The sequence below is a fragment of the Austrofundulus limnaeus genome, unplaced genomic scaffold (genome assembly GCF_001266775.1).
Source record: "Austrofundulus limnaeus strain Quisiro unplaced genomic scaffold, Austrofundulus_limnaeus-1.0 Scaffold68, whole genome shotgun sequence".
In the NCBI taxonomy this organism is placed as follows: domain Eukaryota; kingdom Metazoa; phylum Chordata; class Actinopteri; order Cyprinodontiformes; family Rivulidae; genus Austrofundulus; species Austrofundulus limnaeus.
In genome coordinates, this window is record NW_013952470.1 from 1,029,431 (window position 1) to 1,048,174 (window position 18,744).

The 18,744-nt window shown below is 39.7% G+C and overlaps 1 protein-coding gene across 1 annotated transcript in view; it reads left to right on the forward strand.

The window, feature by feature from the left end:
- mib2 (MIB E3 ubiquitin protein ligase 2) overlaps positions 1-15,665 on the forward strand; it is a gene marked incomplete at its 5' end in the record, with an annotated part of 39,333 nt that extends 23,668 nt beyond the window's left edge. The window contains 9 exon segments of the mRNA XM_014010369.1: positions 1,102-1,250; positions 1,470-1,626; positions 3,026-3,180; positions 7,257-7,383; positions 7,495-7,755; positions 11,395-11,573; positions 11,724-11,917; positions 12,038-12,103; positions 14,342-15,665. Coding sequence (XP_013865823.1) covers positions 1,102-1,250; positions 1,470-1,626; positions 3,026-3,180; positions 7,257-7,383; positions 7,495-7,755; positions 11,395-11,573; positions 11,724-11,917; positions 12,038-12,103; positions 14,342-14,583 — 1,530 coding nt within the window. The 3' untranslated portion in view covers positions 14,584-15,665.
- Positions 15,666-18,744: the final 3,079 nt, after the last annotated feature.

The window sequence follows — 18,744 nt, forward strand, 5'->3', positions numbered from 1 at the left end:
ACATAAGATTATGTTAATATTAAGGGTTTTTGTTTATTTATTTAAAATGCGTCTTGTAAGGGTAGGCTCTGGTGCGAGTTGAAACTAATGTACACTAAATCACATGTGCACGTCACCATCACTGAAGGGTCTCCTCATGCTGGGAGAACTCCGGTTAGGAGCTAAAAAGAACTTCAGGAGGTTCGGTCATGGAGAACAGCATTCTTTTGATTAGTCGTAAAAAATGTGCAAAGGGTCAGATTAAATCTAAAACCTAAGATAAGATCTAGTTTAGGGAATAGCACAACACACATTCTTCAAACTTGTTATCTTTTCTCAACTTTTGGTCTTTTTTAAATTCATTACTGGCCAAAATTCAGATACATTTAGATTTTTTGCATTAAAAATAAAGATATTTAACATTTTTAAGACATTTTTGCTGAAACCAAAACAAGAACGTTGGAATAAAAACCCATTTAGGCCAGATGTTCGAAACATGGTTTACAGTTCTGTTGCATCGAGTCTTATTCGATTATTGTGATCAAATGTATTGGTTTCACATTTATGAGGCTTCAGGGCTCCTGTGGTTAGAATGCTGACACCTCCACCCTCGAGAGGTGTCAAATAAAGACAGGACCGCTGTAAAACAGAAAAAACATCTTCTGTCTTTTGTGTCGATTGTAAAAGTTAGTGAAGTAGACGTAACAGAAAATCTTTTACTTTGAAATACTTCCTGACATTGTTTAATGTTTGTTTTCTTAAACAGTTTTTATCCAACATGCAAGTAACAATCCAGTAATCATCACAACTTGTGCTTCCAGTGTTTTTTTATAAATTGGATTTTCTGCATCAGCTTGTTCCAAAGTCTCAGCATATATTTCTAACATTTATTAGGGTAGATACTTATTTTCAGTAAGAAAAGCCAGAGTCAAACGAGAGTATGATTATTTGTTATGGTCTTGCGTTTCCGCTCTGCACTGACGGCACAAGCCGTCGGGATTATTTCTATTTTGGTGGGATTATTTCTCTACGCGCGGAGATTACTTCCAGCCAGWCTGCGGCGGACTCTGCCGGCGTTCGTAACCGCTCATGAATCTTCAACGATGTCTGTGTCCCTGGCAGGTGGACGTCAAGAACCAAGGGAAGACTGCGCTGCAGGTGGCTGCTCACCAAGGCCACATGGAGGTGGTGAAGGCTCTGCTGCAGGCCAACGGCTCCGTGGAGGTCAAAGATGAGGACGGAGACACGGCTCTGCACTACACGGCCTTTGGGTGAGGACGTGCGCTCTCAGCATATGTAAAGAAAGAAAAAGTGCTTTTAAGAACGCACTGTTTGTAGCGCTCATTTATTTTCCAATAAGGTGAATAGTAACGTATTTCCAAATGTACTTTTTGTTTAAGTCAGCAGCTGATAAAACCATTTTTTATGCTTCTGTYCATCAAAACAAAACGACAGTCATATGCATTTGTATTTTTATTTTTATTTTTTAGTAATCAGGCTGAGATTGCTCGGCTGCTGTTGAGCAAGGGGGCAAATGTCAACCTCCTGAACAACTCCATGTGCACGGCGCTCCACATTGCTGTCAACAAGGGCTTCACTGACGTGGTGCGAGTGCTGACCGAACACTCAGCTGACGTCAATCTCCAGGTGAGGAGGTGCAGAACGGCTTACATAACCCTCAACCTCCTTATTGACTAACATGGTTGTACAAACTCCAGAGTAGGATTTTGAATGTTTTCCTCTTTTGCTCTTTAATATGTTTGATTTGATGGAATACCTTTTTGTCCATTTTTATTTGCAAACATTGAAGTACAGTACCTATGACATATCCTTCAAATACAAAAACTCAGAGAAAACATCTCCTGGCATGATTTTACACATTTTGTCACACAACTGGCCTATTTTCTTTTGGATTTGGCTCAGACAAAGTGAAACAGGAAGTGACATCAAAGGGGAATTCATTAATAAAATAAACTCTCTAGTCTTTGTTTATTAAAACAGTATCATTTAAACTTTAACTCTTCATCATCTGTGTTTGACAGTGACTCAAAATAGTCTAAAGAAATATCAGATTCTTTTSTACAGTCTGTTTTTAACTGTTGTAACAATGCTCTGYTTACATGCAAACATTCCCCTTTGACATCACTTCCTGTTACTTCACRTGCAAATATCTCAGCAACTGTTCATCTCAGGGGCGTGAAATTTGTTTTGCAACATGTTATCAATGCTGTGTTTTCAAAAATGCATTCATGTTTATTACAAAAATTTCATGTCACAGGCCCTTTAAAACAATGTGGAATTGATTAACTAAATGTATTCATATACTTCAGTTACTTCCTGAAGGAAATTAAAGCAGCTTAACTTAGCATGAAGTAAATTTTACTTCTATGAACATGAAAAGCAGTAATGTTGAGCCTGTAGGCAAAGAGAAAACTTAAATGCTTGTTTTTAAATAAAGGAGGTGGTCTGCACAGTGATTCTCCAAGAACAAAAGTGAGTTTTTTTTACTTGTGATGTTAGAAGCAGTGCACACAGTCAACAGCAGTCGTGGACGCAGTCATTTATGCTGTTTGTGACTCGTCATTACTTCAGCTCGCAGCCTCATTAAGACAATGTGGAATCTGTTTAAGTGGGATTTTTTTCAGTTGGGCTAACATGCCTGAAGGCGGGCCCAGATTTTACTAACTTGTTTATTTCTGCTTGAACAGTGTGGCCACTCAGCTAAAAACACGTCAGCCCGGAGTTTGTTTTGGGTTTTTTGTTTGGCAGACGTGCATATGGTTCATTCCCTGTGTCATATTTCAGTGTTGACTGAGAATAAAAAAACTCACTTTAACCAGACATGCCCCAAATTACCAGGGCAACATGTTTACGGGATATTTTCTCATCAGTGATTAACGAGGCTGACTTTTAAACCCTTATTATTTTCTGTTCATGTTTTGCACTGTGCCTGAATAATAACACACAAAACCTTCAGAAAGCTTTGTTTTTAAGCCAGTGTAGCTTTAATCCATCCAACCATTAATTTTCTGTCTTCCACTCTTAGGATTCATACGGGGACACGCCGCTCCATGATGCCATTGCAAAAGATTTCCGGAATATCATTGAGATCCTCGTCGTCGTGCCCAATATCGACTTCACTCAGCAGAACCACAGAGGCTTTAACCTGCTGCACCATGCTGCACTCAAAGGAAACAAACTGTAAGTAGAAGTGAATGTAACAAACACCTAATGTTTGAACAGAGAGATGACAGAAGGTGCTGACCCCTCGATTGATCTGGGTCAGTTCACCCAATAAATCCGTATTTAATCAAATAAACTAAGATCTCTTCAGTTTCCTCCAAAACATTGTTCTCTTTGAAATCTGTTTTAGCGAGTTCTATTTTTTACTACTGTCTTTAAATGATGTTCGGATTTGCGCTTTCTAAATTTAGAAATGAGTAGCGCTAATCGCAAAAAACGTTTCACATTCAATCGTCAGTTTCGTCGAAAGTAAAGGAAGAGAGCCGTCTAGTCCAACTACGTTGTGTAGCCACATAATTCATTAAAACCTCATCATTTTCTTGAACATTAGAGGGGTAAGCCGTTTCTTCTTAACACAGTCGAGCTCCAGGGTGTGAAAACAGTGACCCCTCAGGCAGTAATGTGTTCACAGAGCTTTACACTCTGACTTACTGTCCTTCTTGGTGACGGTTTTCATTTAGTACAGAGTTCTCACAATTCTTTGCAGGAAGCAATTGGACCTTCTTCACTGGGTGACACCTGTGGTTCTGATCTGCAGAACCACGCTCAGCTGTGCAGTTTGTACCTCCTCTCCGAGGGACACCGTGACAATAAATATTAAATAAATAAAGAAACACGGAGCAGTTTAAATTCATGCTCTTATTTTGAAAAGAACAGGTTCCTGTTCTTTATCCTGTAGCCTACCCAGAATGTGTTGCGTTAGTTTTAAAACAGTTTAAAATTACTAATATATCTGCATGTTTTCTTACCAAAGCCTTGCCATAAACATGAGTAAATGACCAAAAAGCAGCAGAACTAGCTATCCACARCTATTTTCTGTTTTAACACCATGATTTAAAAGGGTTTCAACAAATCACCTCCCCGAATTGCGACGACACGTGCCGATCTGTGAAAAAAAAAAGATCTTTACACTACATGGCAGTAAAGTTCTGATTTGTCTCATACCTGAATATTTTCTGGTAAATTGAGATAATCTTGTGCTTTATATTTGGCTTCCACTAAGTTTTATTGAGCATATKTGCTTTTGCRGACCTAAATAAATTGACAAGCGCTTTAGAAATTGCGCAACTAAAATTTGAATTAGCGCTGCCCACCACTGCCATACAGTAATGACCAATGTGCTGTTATTACTGTATGTGTGTGCCCTTTTATCTGTTGTGTTTACAGGCAAGTTTGTGCAGGACTTCCTCCAAACACCATGTTAAGCCTGAGCACACATGGGCACGCGYTGATGCTTAAGCGAAAACAGTTGTTTTAATAATCGTACCAGATGTAAGAACAAGCTGGTTGAAAATGCCAGAGATTTTTCCAAAGCTGGTTGTAAATATGGAAGAGCTGTGCAGGACCCTCCCCTCAGCACCTYAGACGCACACATACAGACCCACTCATACAGACCTGCATTGCAGGTACGAATGACCTCCAGCAGTGTCTCCCTTAGCAGCCTTTAAATCACAGAGGCAGTCCAAGTTATATCTGACAACTCATTTAACAAAAAGGCTTTCAGCAGTGAACAGCTAATGAGCCTCTCAGAGCTGTAAGAGGTCAATGAAATTAATAAAGCTGCATTTGAACTTTTTTTATGCTACCGCAGACGTTTTTTGCAATTCAGCAACTGGTGATGCAGGGTTGTAAAGACGGTTTCAGTACCTTGTCTGTGTTGCTAGCTAAGTGCTAACAACCACCGCTGAAGGTGGAAGGGCAGTAATGTGTTCATGTGCTCATTTGTCTGTATTGTTGGTAAAATATCTCATTAGAAGGAAGAGATTGAGATCAGTGCTGTTGAGTTGCTAAATTTAGAACAAATTAAACACAAATGGCTGAACATCTTTGTCATTTAATCAGTCTTTGCTTGTTTTTAAAGGGGACATATGAAAAATCCACTTTTTTAGCTGTTAAATACATTTTGTTGTGTATTTGGAGCCTCTAGTAGGCAGGAAAGTTAAATTTAGTCTTTCCTGGTGCTGCAAAGAAATGTTTATATTCTGCTTTGGTCATATTATTCAGCCTGTTCTGTTTTCTCTATTTCCTATGATGTTTTCTGAATTATTACGTCAAATAATCTGTGACAGAACGTCCATATAACGTCTGGACTTAACAACTACAATTTCCTTGTCTTAATTCTCCTCTGGTTCTGGGTCAGGCTCTGATTCTGGGTCAGGCTTTGGGTCCAGCATGTAAGGCTGGATGGATAAGTCTTCCATTATTGACCTCTTTCAATTAAATTGTAAATAAAACATTTCTAGAGCTAGAAAACCCCTCCTCTCTCAAACCAGAGTGGACCGGTCTGGAAGCCGGAGGCGGGCGGGGTTTGAAGCATCCTACAGGCACAGTATGAAGTCCAGCTGCTTTGAAGCACACATGGTGCAAGAGGGGCTGGTAAAATTAAAATAAGGAGGAATTCAGACCAAAGCATTGTAGTTCCACTTTATAAAGACCCCAACTGAATGATTTAAATGTGAAAARGAAGGATTTAAAAGCATGCCTTGTCCACTTTAAATAATGTGATTTATGGCTGGTAATCTAGAATAGTAAAGAATTAACTAATCTAGAAAACTTGTACTTTTAATGGTTTAATTTTGCTTAGTTTCTTTTGAAATACTGGACGCCAGGATCGTCTATCAGCCTCTGCGACACCGGCGTTTCCACACGGTAAAATCCCACAGAGGCAGCAGTAAATTAAACCTAACATCCACAGAAAGTTTGGTCCGTGTCACGCCGATGCCTCTGTGATGATTTGCCAGCATCCTGTGCAGCTCGCTAAGGCCGTCGGCTTCAATTTCACATTTCRTAAAGCAGACTCAGCCAAAGAGCGGTCCAGGCTTGTGCCGCAACACCGGGGTCTGACTGCGAGGGACATAAAGTACAATCTGATGGTCTTCACTGGTTGTGGCCTTAAAAATGCACAATTTAAACTCCTTTATGCTTCATGTGATTAGGAATGTGACAAATACTAGATAAGAGCTGAGCATCAGTGTTTTTGGTTTCCTTGGTGTTACAGCCTTTCCTGTCAGATTAATAACTCGCAATCCAGYCGCGTGTCTGTCTGAGCTTATGTCAAATACTGAGGCACACAATGATATCAGCTTCTTGTTATGACAAGGTTTTTCTGCTTTTTGTGTGTCGTGCAGCCTGTACTGGTGGTGTAACGCCACAATTTTCTCTGATTTGTAATTAAATGTTGATAAAAGTAGTCTGCTAGATGCTAAATATTGGCCAGTCATTGAGCATACAAAAACTTTGTCTTTAATCATGGAAATTTACATCGKAAGTCATTAACCTGCAGCCTTCATGATTTGAAAATGCCATTTTTAACATCTCTTGGACTAATTATAATTTATATAGAGCCACAAAATGTACTTGGTTCTTAAGATAAAAAATAAAAATAATCAGGTTTCATTTATTAAGTTTTATTCTCATTCATTAAATAAAGAATTATTTTTATTTTTCATAATTTTGCATCATCCTAACTCAAAACTATTGCTTTCATATCCGTTATGATGTGAAAAATAGTGAAAAATGAATGCTAAATATAAGATTCAAAGCACTGAGCAGYATCACAGTTGCTTTACCAGTTTTCTGTTGCAGAGAGCCTACAAGTAAGGGCTTTTTAAAGGGGACGTATCTGCAAAATACCCCCCTTTTTTATTGTTAAAATACATTTTGTTGTGCACTTGGAGTCTCTAAAAGTGCAGAACAGTTTAATTTAGTTTCTCTTGGTGCTGCATAGATATATTTATATTCTGTTTGGGTCATATTTTTAAATTTTGTTCAGTTTTCTATGACATTTTCTGAACTACTATGTCACAGAATTTCCGACTGAACGGACAAATAAAAAGAAAAGGTGTGAAACAAGGGCTTGTGGAGTTACAATGAGGAGGAATTCAGACCAAAACATTGCAGTTCCACTTTAAATAGATCCCAAATGAAGGATTTAAATGTGGTAAAGAAAGATTTAAAAGCTAATACGTCTCCTTTAAACTAAACCATGAAGAAGTCTTTGATTAATAGTGCTCTGTTGTTCGTCCCGTCTTCAGCGCCACAGAAAAAATCCTCGCCCGAGCGCGTCAGCTGGTGGATGTTAAAAAGGAGGATGGTTTCTCCGCCCTTCACCTGGCTGCTCTCAACAACCACAGAGATGTTGCCGAGGTGCTCATCAAGGAGGTGAGCCTGAATGAGAGCGAACCAGAATTGATTTTTTTTTATACCCATTAAACATCCAGTCACCCTCATAAACGAAATGTTTCAAAGAGACGTTTTCCACCCCTCTCAAAGGGACGCTGTGACATCAACATCCGCAACAACCGGAACCAGACGGCGCTGCAGCTGGCCGTGACGCAGGGCCACACGGACCTGGTGCAGCTGCTGGTGGACGAAGGCACCGACGTCAACATGGAGGACGAGGACGGTGACACGGCCATGCACGTGGCCCTCCTGCGTCCTCAGCTGGCCAACATCGTACTCGAACCCCCGGTCGGAACCAGCAGCACGGAGGAGAGCAGCGAGGGGTGCTCGTCCACKTCGCTCTACTGCAGGGTGAGGCATGATGGGAGATGTAAGGGTGGGTGGAACTTACTGCTATGGAATAAATCTTGTGCCAGCAGGAATTGAATCTGAATTCCTCAGATTGAATCTGAATGTGCATAATTTCAAACTRAATGCRTTGGTTTGAAAATRAATTTTACTGAAWTGAAACTGAAWTWAAAGTTTTGGATCTGAATTAATTTGCTTTGAAACTGTATTTTGKTTTATTAAAAATYCAGTTTGACTACTTTCACGCTCAGTTCCATAATTCAGTTTCGGTTCCAAAACTCAGATTTTTGTGTCCCACATCCTGGTCCTTGAGAAAGCCAGCCAGARTAATCAAACACAGATCCACAGATTTAYGTTTCMCTTTGGTGAAGTTTCACTTCTGTATGTAAAAGAGTTGATGCAATCCACCGTAAAAGTGACAAAAACAGAATTATTTTATTGCAGTGATTAATTTTACCTATGGAAAATGTTACATTTACATCACATCATGGATCACATATGACAGGTTGTAAATCTGTGGATCTGTGTTTGATTACTCTGGCTGGCTTTCTCAAGGACCAGGATGTGTGACACAAAAATCTGAATTTTGGAATTGAAAGTGAAAGTAGTCAAACTGAATTTTTAATAAACCAAAATACAGTTTCAAAGCAAATTAATTCTGATACAAAACTTTAAATTCAGTTTCAATTCAGTGAAATTAATTTTCAAACCAATGCATTCAATTTGAAATTATGCACATTCAGATTCAATCTGAGCAATTCAGATTCAATTCCAGCTGGCACAAGATTTATCCCATATTACTCATAGTTAGTTTTAGGGGGATGGAAGTTATTAAAGCTTTAGAGTTTGAGTTTTTGCATTATGTTGCTTTTTTCCTATACTTCACCGAGCCAGCGGAAGGTATAGATTTTTACATTAATTTTTTAATGGTTGTTAAAGGATGCATTACTGCAGAAGTTTTATATCGCTCAGGCTTGTTAAGCTAAAGCTGCAACTCCAATTACAATCAGAAAAGATTTAAGGATGGGGTGCAGCTGTAACTACTACCTGTTGGTGAGAATTAAAGACTGATTGAATATTAAAATCTATGTTTAGTTTTCTGTGATTTCCAGGTGAGGGAGTTAGTGTRGTTGGCTTTTCCAGCAGGATGTGGGGTAAAAGGAAGGGGAAAGAGGCGAGTCAGGTGACACAGATTTAAAAGAGTTTTAAGTGAGGAGAAAGGACGTGAGTTCAATGTGTGAGCAGGACAGGAAAGTGGGATTAACTGAGGGAAAGGTAATGAGGTTGGAGTGCAGAAAAGTGGTACTAATTAAAACTTAGAGCAGGTTACGACTATAGTGTCTGACTTTATGTAAGAGCAAATTAATAGTTTTTCTGCTACGTGAATTTAATAGTTGTATTTTCTCTAAAGAAGGTACTGGCCAGAGCCTCGTGATGTCATAAAATGAGAGAGGTGAAGATGGCCCACTTGGTAATTTAGTTGTGTTTGGAGCTGAAGTTGGGACGTACGTGATAAATTTAGACGAGCTGTGTCAACACACCGCTTTTCCTTTTTCTTTTTCCCTGAGGAAATCTTAATCAGGATGTCGGAGTCTTGGACAGACTACTCATCCGAGGAATATAAAATGGGTCATGCAGCAGTATCAAACATAATGGCTCAGCTAGCAGGAAGCTCACTGAGGCATTGAGACAATGAAATATGTGGTGGGGGCAACCTAATGTCCCCAATATGCTGATGGGTTTGAGTTTAAAAGAGCTGTAAAATTGCATACAATATATAAAATATGGACGAGTGRTTGTGAATGTTGAGGAACCTAGAAGAGTCTTTGTTAAGAAGTCTTAAGCACACTGATTTATTTTTCTTCCATAAAAAATTGTTTGAAATTGTAGGGAATGCATAGAAACTTGAAACTTATTAAGTTCTCAGAAAAGAGCCAAACAAATTGTGAATCAAACTATTTGTGGAGAGTTTATGCTTTTTAAAAGTACTGGTTTTGAGCTTTAGATTTTCTTTTCCTTTTTTTCCTTCTGTGTAAATGTCCTCCTTGTTTGTTTCCTGTAGTCTAAAAGAAAAACACATCTTAACATGAACTAAAATAAAAAAGGATTAAAGTTAAAATATAATGCTAAACCCACTTTTTTAAGCTTTTAAATGCATTTTGTTGTTGACTTCAGAGGTTCTCAAACTGGGGTCCCAGGGCCTCCATGGGTCCATGAGAGGTCTCTTGGGGGTCCTTAAAAAATTTTGCTAAATTGCTAATTTGTTTTTTATTTTTTAAAAATGAATGGAGAACAATGAACTAATAAAACAAATATAGTAAACTTAATAAAAATATATATTTCTATGGCATTGAGGGGTTGAAATGACAATAAATTATCTTTTAAAACAGCATGGGGTTTATGAGGGGGTCCCTGGAATTTTTTTGCCCTTGTAAGGGGTCCCCAGACCCAAATGGCTTGAGAACCCCTGGTCTACTTGGTGTTGAATTTAGTTGCCTCATTGCGTTGATATCAAAATATTCTATTTGTGCCACATTTTTCAACCCGGTCAGTTTTCTCGTTTGGATTTAAAGAGACAGCCTCAAAACGAGTTGATCTGAGACGCACCTCAGAAAATGGGTGAAACGGGCCTGAAGAGTTACAGCAAAGAGGCATTCAGACCAAACCATTGCAGTTTCACTTTATATAGACCCCAAATGAATGGTTTAAATGTGGAAAAGAAAAATTATAAAGCACCATATGTCCACTTTAATGGAAACTTTTATTTTGACCCACATTGCAGAATATGCTTTTATGTTTTGTTGGACCCCAGAAGGAGTAGTCTCTACTGTGGTGGAGACTAATGGGGATCCTTTTAAATAAACAAACCAAACCACATCTGGGCCAGTTGTGGCATGCCATTTAAAAAAAATCGCTATCTTTGTTAGACCTGGCCCACATTCAGTTGACAAACGACTTGCCATGTCAGCAGTCTGCCAGCAGTGCCAGCTTGATACCTGTGTGTGGGGGGGGATTTATGACTAAAAGACCACCCTTAGTTTAGTTTCCACACACCATCAAAGGTTTTGCACTGAAAAACACGATCGATATATTGATTAGAGCGACTTTAAATCCTCCTCGAAGGTCCTGTTGTAATTGTTACCCAAGCCGACGAGCTCCAGAATGTTGATTTCCCAGGACAAAAATCTCACTTCTTTATGTTTTTCAGAAAGTCATCAACTCAAACGAAACACTTTTCATTCTGAGACGAGATTCTTTTTTTTTCTCCTCTCACAAACCGTTTCATACAAACCGTCCTGTACGTCCTTTCCACGAACACAAACACTGCAGCTCCACTCAGTATCCTGGTCACCTGCCAAGCCAACACACACACACACACACACAGGCGGGTAGACTCAGGGCTGTTTTGGCTGCTGTCAGCAGATGAGTTGTTGAGGGAGTTCTTCCGTGGTGATTAGATGTGGGTTTATGTGGACTGCACTGATTTAACCTCATTACCTTTGTGACGCTCAGTTTCCTCACGTCCTTGAGTTTAATGCTCGCCACCAAAGGCGCTCGTGTTTTTGCCCATCTCTGTATTTATCTGTCGCATTAGCAAACGACCTCTTCTCTCCTTTTCCCTCTCATCGTTTGTGCCCACAGCTGAACTCTTCGGGTCTTCTGGGGAACACCGAGCTGAGCGTGGGCACGGCCCTCGCCTGCTTCCTAGCACAGGAAGGAGCTGATATCAGCTACGCCAACCACAAGGGCAAGAGTCCTCTGGATTTAGTGGCGGACAGCRCCATGCTGCAGCTCATCAAGGGCTTCTCTGAAAAGTACCGGTACGTGTTTCACAAAAACAATCCTCAAGAAGCTGGTGAATRTTGTTAAAGACAGACTGATACTCAAAGCAGCACCTTGTAAGGCCGTATTAAACAGAATCGAAGGGCGTTTATGTAGATGCCTTTTTACAGCGGTTCGTTATCTGCCAGGTTGCAGCGTCTGCAGGCCATCACGTGTGGACAGGGCCTCAGCAGTGCCAGCCTGCGGCGGGTCCACACCACACCCAACACCATGACCAACCTGGCCCTCCCCACGCCGGCAGGGCCCAGCGAATGCCTCATCTGCTCCGAGCTGGCTCTGCTGGTTCTCTTCTGCCCCTGCCAGCACAGCGTGGCCTGCGAAGGTGAGCCCATTGTTGCCAGATCAAATAACTCGCACCGCGGCAGGTTTCGACCTCTTTCCTGAAAGCAGAGCGCCGGCTCTGCTGCTCAACTATCAGCTGAAATTCTTCTTGTCTAAACAGAATGTGCCCATCGCATGAAGAAGTGCATCAAATGTCAGGTCACCATCACCAAGAAGATACGACAAGGTACGAAGAATCCTTTTGCTTGTTATTATCGTGTGTGTGTGTGTGTGTGAGTGAGTGAGTACTTGTTTATGTTACCTATTTAGAACTGTTTCTGGTATACACACCTACTTTGTCAAGACCGGTAGTATAATGGGCACCAAAGGCCATTCCTAACATGGTGGAACTCCATTTTTCATTTTTGGGTTGGGGGTTGGGTTTAGGACCAAGGTGTGAGTTGAGTTTAARTTAGTTTTAGGGTCCTGTAGGTACCTGTGAGGCTAGCCTTAGGGTTGGAGGTCAGGGTTAGGCTGTAATTACTGGAAATGAATTGAAGTCAATTAACAGTCCTAATAAGGATAGAAATAAAAATCGGTGTGTTTGCCCTTGTTTTTGCTACTTGGTGGGGACGATTTGTCAGGAAAATGCAGCCTCATGGGGACCGAGTGCTCCTTGTGGGGACCAAAGCCCTGTCCCCACTACTTCTGAGGATGATTTTGGTTGGGGGTTGGGTTTAAGACCAAGGTGTGAGTTGAGTTTAGGTTAGTTTTAGGGTTCTAGGGTCTAACCTGTGAGCTTAATTTTAGGGTAAATGGTCAGGGTTAGGATATAAAGTCTAAAAAAATGAATGGAAGTCAATGCATGGTCCCCACGGGGTTGAAAAACAAACGTGTGTGTGTGTGGATGGGTATTTTATGACATATGAGGACCATTTAAGGCAAAACACCTACATGTGGGGACCACTGGTACATATGGGGACCTAAGTGGAGTCTCCGTTTGGTTTAAATGCCAATGGTGGGCTGGGAGTTAAGTTTAGGACCAAGGTGTGACTTGAGTTTAGGTTAGTTTTAGGGTCAGGTAGGTACCTGTCGGGTTAATTTTTAGGGTAAGGGGTCAAGGTTGGGTTGTAGAAATTAATAGAAGTCAATGAAATGTCTCCATATGTATAGGTGGACACAGCTGTGTGTGTGTACATGTTTATGCAATGAGGATGATTTTTGACCATTTTCCCAGTACACATACTGGTGAGGAATCACTGTTCCTTATGGGGACAAAAACCTGTTCCCCAATGGGGGATATGCCATTGGTGGATCAGGGGTTAGGTTCAGGGTGAACATGTAAATTAAGTTTAGGTCAGGTTTCGGGTCAGGTGAGGTTAGATTAAGTGGTCAGGGAGGGTTAGGCTATAGAAATAAGTGAATGAGTGGAAGTCAATGCAAAGTCCCCATGAGAATAGAAGAACAAACGTGAGTGTGTGTGTAATTGTTTGTCTGTTAGCAGAGTGTTTCATGAACCGATGGACACATTTTTGTGAAACCCAGCAGTTAAACTGATTAATTGAGTCAACTCGATTCAAGATGGCAGCCACAGCAAAGAGTTCTTATCAAACTCAAAAAAGGCTCTAACTCACTCAGTTTTTTTTTTTAGAAATTGAGCTGAAACTTGCTGTGTACAGATCAAACAATATGGAAAAAGGCAAAATGCGTTCCTTGAAGGAAAGCTACATCTTTAGTCATTACGTCGTTAGTTTTGTCATTAACTTTATCTCATGATTTCAAAGACTGGTTCTGTGGGAAGCAGCTTCTAGTTGTTAATTAAAGGGGGGGGGGTGTTATGCTATGTCGACTTTTTTGAGCTTTATAGCGTTATAATGCCATTCCCTCGTCAGAAACACACCCAGAGTTTTGCTTTGACTCGTTCATGCATGTTTGAGAAATCCTTAAATCTCCTGTGGTAGCCATTTGGTGCTGCCTAAATGCTGCCGTACAAAGCTCCGCCTATTTACACAAAGCTCCTCCCTAGATCTTAGTCCAGTCCTTTTTGGATTAAAAAAATGCCTTTTTTATCGAGGAAGTGTGTTTTTGGATGCCACCACTTACAACGCTTCTACAAAATTTTGTAAACAGCATGAAGCATTGTTGTGAAGACGTGCTGAAGTGGGAGTGTCAGAAACAGTAGGAGGCTCTTAAAGAGACAGAAGCCAATTTCAAGGCATTTAGATAAGGCTCAAAGCACTGTGTTGAAAAGTCAAATATTTGTTTTGATAAATACAGCTGAAGGTAAACACAGTTACTTGACTGTGGTATAGAAATGAACTATGTGCCTTAAAAATACTACCCCCCCCCCCCCTTAAAAGCACCTGTGTTTTTAGGCAGTGAATCAATAAGTTGTTGTCTTTCCACCAGCAGCACCACTTTCACCTTGTCTAAATTCCTCTCCACTTACCTAAAACGGCCTCTTTGTGACGGTTTCGCTCCACAGACCAAACAGAAGTGGACTGCAGCCCCGGCACAGAGAACTCTGAGCAGCACAACCTGCTGGAGCAGCTGCAGTCGCGCTACCGCCAGATGGAGGAGCGCATCACCTGCCCCATCTGCATCGACAACCACATCAAGCTGGTCTTCCAGTGCGGACATGCCTCCTGCATCGACTGCAGCGCCGCGCTCAAGACGTGCCCCATCTGCCGGCAGACCATCCGGGAGCGGATCCAACTGTTCGTCTGAGCCGGGTCCTGACCGGCACACAGAGGGGTCACAGGAAGGGGGCTGCAGAGAGGTGAGAGTGTGTGTGAGGGGGCGTAGCACATTGTATTACCCCCCCACCCCCAATATCTGCCAGTCGCCGTCCTGCACCGCGATCGAACGCTCGCTCAGCAACGTAACGGCGTGTGATAGTAAAGCTGAGAGTCCAGCGTTTTTTACATTTCGGTTAATTTTCCTTTGGATCTGCAGAGACAGAAACACATCGATCACTTTTAATTTAATTTCCTGTCGCGGAACTGATTCTCAGCTGAGTCCAAGATGAATCGACTGTCAGGAGGTGATGCTGCATCTTTAAATCCTCTGATCGGAAAGATCGGAAAGTAAAAGTCCCGTAACACTTTATTTCTTTGTCTTTTTCTCCCTGAACTCATGTAATCTGTCTGATCTTTGCTGCTTCATGTGGATGTCTGTTACCCATCATCCTCTGTGGCTTTCTGGCCTCTTCTGTTTACAAGTCTGTCCTGAGATCAAATCACATCCTCTTTCTCCCCCAGCTTGTGAATTACATTTCTCTCATTTGTATCAAACTCTGAATACTCAACRTTAGTCTCTGCAGAGAGTTGGCGCAACTCACAGCTTTGTAGCCCGAAACACTTGTCTGTCTGCAAGGAGAAAAAGAGCCTGGATATGCACGAGGATATGCATATTGTACAGCTGAAAATGATTGTCGTCATTATTTTTTGTGATTTTTATTTTTTGTTGTTGTGGTTTCCAGTGTATGTATGAGCTGAGTTCAGGTTTTTATTTATAAAAGGTGGTTTTGTTTAGTAATTTTGCTTTGCAAAAAAAAAAAAATGTTTTTGTTTTCTACTAAAGTTCACCCCAAGCCTATGTCCTCTACTCAGGGTATTGAATCACTGAAAGCACTCGAGATATCCATAAATGTTTCAAAGATACACCTCCCAGACTCGCGTCATAGCAGGACAGAACGATGACAGAGGGTCACTGAGAGGGAAAAACGATGAACTTATCCGTGATGGAGAAACTCAAATGACTTTTCAGAGTAGATTCTTCAATAACAACCTGTTTTTTCCTCCAAAAAATTTAAAAGCAATCAGATTTGATGCATCTTGCAAAGCTAATGAGGGAAAAAATCATCTAACATTGATTACAATTGGTACGACGGAGTATTAGGACCATACTAGGAGGTTTTTTTAAATTAGGAGAATAAAGTCAATATTATGACATTAAAGTCCTACAAAAATAAAGTCGTAATATTATGAGAATAAAGTCGTAATATTACGAGATTAAAGTCATAATATTCTAGCCTTTACATGAAAAAGCATGCAGTTATCACTGCATTAAAATGAGGAATGTTGAGCAACTTGTCAAGTTGTTTTTTAGTATTGCTATAAATAAATGTGACCCATCATATCGAAATGAGGATTWAGTCAAATTTGGTCAAAATGACCTAATTACATTTTCAGATTCTTGGCTTTAAAAGCTACATTTTGACACCTGGATCATTCTGATATCATAATTAAATCCATGTATATGACTCAATTTGTCTTGTTGGTTACAATACATAAATATTTGGTCTGAATCCTAATTTTGTCATTTTATTGAGGAATTTTTGATGTCCTTATAAAGAGGAAACCTCAAATTATATTGGAATATTGAGATTTCCCAGCTAAAAAGAAACACAGCTTTGCTAACTCACAGGGAAAATCTCAAAAAAAATTTTAAGGCGTTTTTCCTCTAAATCAGTGTTTTTGTTGCTACAGCTCAAAAAAGTGCTTCAAAATTTTGTTTTAAGATTAAATTTCAGACTGTTCATTCAAATGATACATTAATAAGGCATTTATTTATTATATTTTGACAAAATGCAATTTTTGTTAACGTTTTAGTCAAAACACTATATTTGCCTATTTCTCCATATACMACTTTTGGACTTAATCCTCGTTTCGATTTGATGGGTCACAAATAATCTTTTAGCATATTAGCATCAAATTATGAGTAGCAGGACTTGGAAATTGTGCGAACGACTATAAACTGAAGCCGTATTATAATTAATGGATGCATTGACAGATTTAGTTGTCACGTAGCTAATTTGGATGAAAACATATTAATCTAACAGTGAAGTCATCATGGACTACTATATAAACACAGACACATGGCTGCACACAGGATGTGTCAGGAAAATGAGGAACGGAAAATTGATTTTGATTTGATTTATTTATTTAACAGGAAAAGATTATAAAAAATCAAGCCTGACTCAGCATAATTGCTGTTTTACAGCAGGTTCCTGTTCTGCAGCACATAAAACACTCAGAATTACAGCATCACAATCACATCATTTGGACACAAACACATTCAAATGGACACGTCATGTAAGGTTATGACTTTTTTTCTCATAATACTACGACCTTGATCTCGTAATATTATGACTTTATTCTCGTAAAATTATAACTTGAATCTTATAATATTACGACTTTAATCTCACAGTAATAATTTAAAAAATGTTGTTGTAAGGCCCTAATACTCGGTCGTAAATTGGAACACAGTAGCTGGGTCAAATGGTAAAAGAAACGAAAAAATAATAGTATTTTATTTTGAAATAATAAGGTAATTTAAAACGTTATGGCATGAAGACACCTTAGAACAGTAAGGACGGCTGAACAGCTAGAGCCCTACATCACACAACAGCTGCTCGCCTCACTTCTCTCACATTTACTGCTGTGTTGCTGCCATGAAAATCAACATTATTATTGTAACAAATGCGCCTCTTGTTAGTTTCAGTATCTGATGTTTATTATGTTCCGTTGTTCCCATCTGTGAGATTAGTATCAGATTTTATTTATTCTACACCAACGGCTYAACTTTTTGTGTATATTTTCCCTTCAGAGTTCCCTTCATTTCTGGTGACCGTTTTATKGAAATCCGTGTATATTTGAGTCATTCTTCTCTCAGACAAAAGGACTCACATCCCCTCCTCCGCAGGGGTTCAAAAGAGGAGCTCATTAGCTTTATTTCTGATTGTGTTTTCAAACAACCACGTTGGTCTCTGCTTGTTCGCGTGTCGCCAGATTCTCCCTTTAAAAGAGGATGTTTCAGTTACGGTTGTTTTATTATTTTTTATTTTTTTACCAGACGTATTKTAAGATGTGGAATCGGACAGGCAGAAACGTGAAGTTATCTGTCGCCGTCTGAGTTCCGACTTTACCTTTTACCAGTCAAGTATTTAAGAAACCTTTTGTTTTTCTCTTCGTCTTCTCTGGAGTTTTGGATTGTACGTCATCTTCATCCTCTATAAGTGTTGGTGTGTTTTCTCGAAGGGCTTATGCATACGACAAAAACTAAACAAAAACAACAACAAAAAWATCGTATCTGTTTTAATCTTATAATTTAATTTTGATTTTCTATATCAAACTTTCAGAGACGGGGAAAGTTTTTCTGTCTTCATCAGATCCCAGGTTTTGGGAGCGCCAATGTTAAAGATGTACATTTGAATGTTGGGAGGGAGGGAAATATATATCCTGTCTCACTCTGCCTTTTTTATGTAAAAAAATAAAATAAAATAAAAAAAATATATATAAAGAAGAAAGAGCTAAAAGAACCAAGATGTATTACGTGGTTTACTTTGGAGAAAAATAAAAAGAGCTCTTACATCAGTGCCAAATCGCATGAGGATGTGCATGAACGTGCACGTCCCACGTTACCAACACACTATTAACCCCACGCGGTTATTTCAGTGTGATGTAAAATAAAAACGTTACATTTTTTGTTTTAATTCAGGTTCTGAAGTATTAAATCTACACCGGGTTTGTGAGCTCATGTTCTAGCTTTGGGGGTAGCGTTCCGAACCACTCACTCACATAATAATAYCAATTTGGAGCTTTTTACAACTATATTTAATATATATATTTATATTTTGTGAGACACTATCAAGGGACATGTTTCTTATAAAAGTTTCAGTATTTAAGGATTGTTCGTTGGTGTTTAAAGTTGCTGGGTTTACAGGCGAGGCAATACCGTTTCAGAAAACATGAAGAAATTGTTTTAATTTTTTTTTCTCGTCTCCGTTAAGGAGCTCGTTGTGAGAACGGTAAATGGTTTGTGTATAAAAATACAAATAAAGCAGCAAATGTTACTGTTGGTGTTTGTACAGTTCGACTCTYGGAG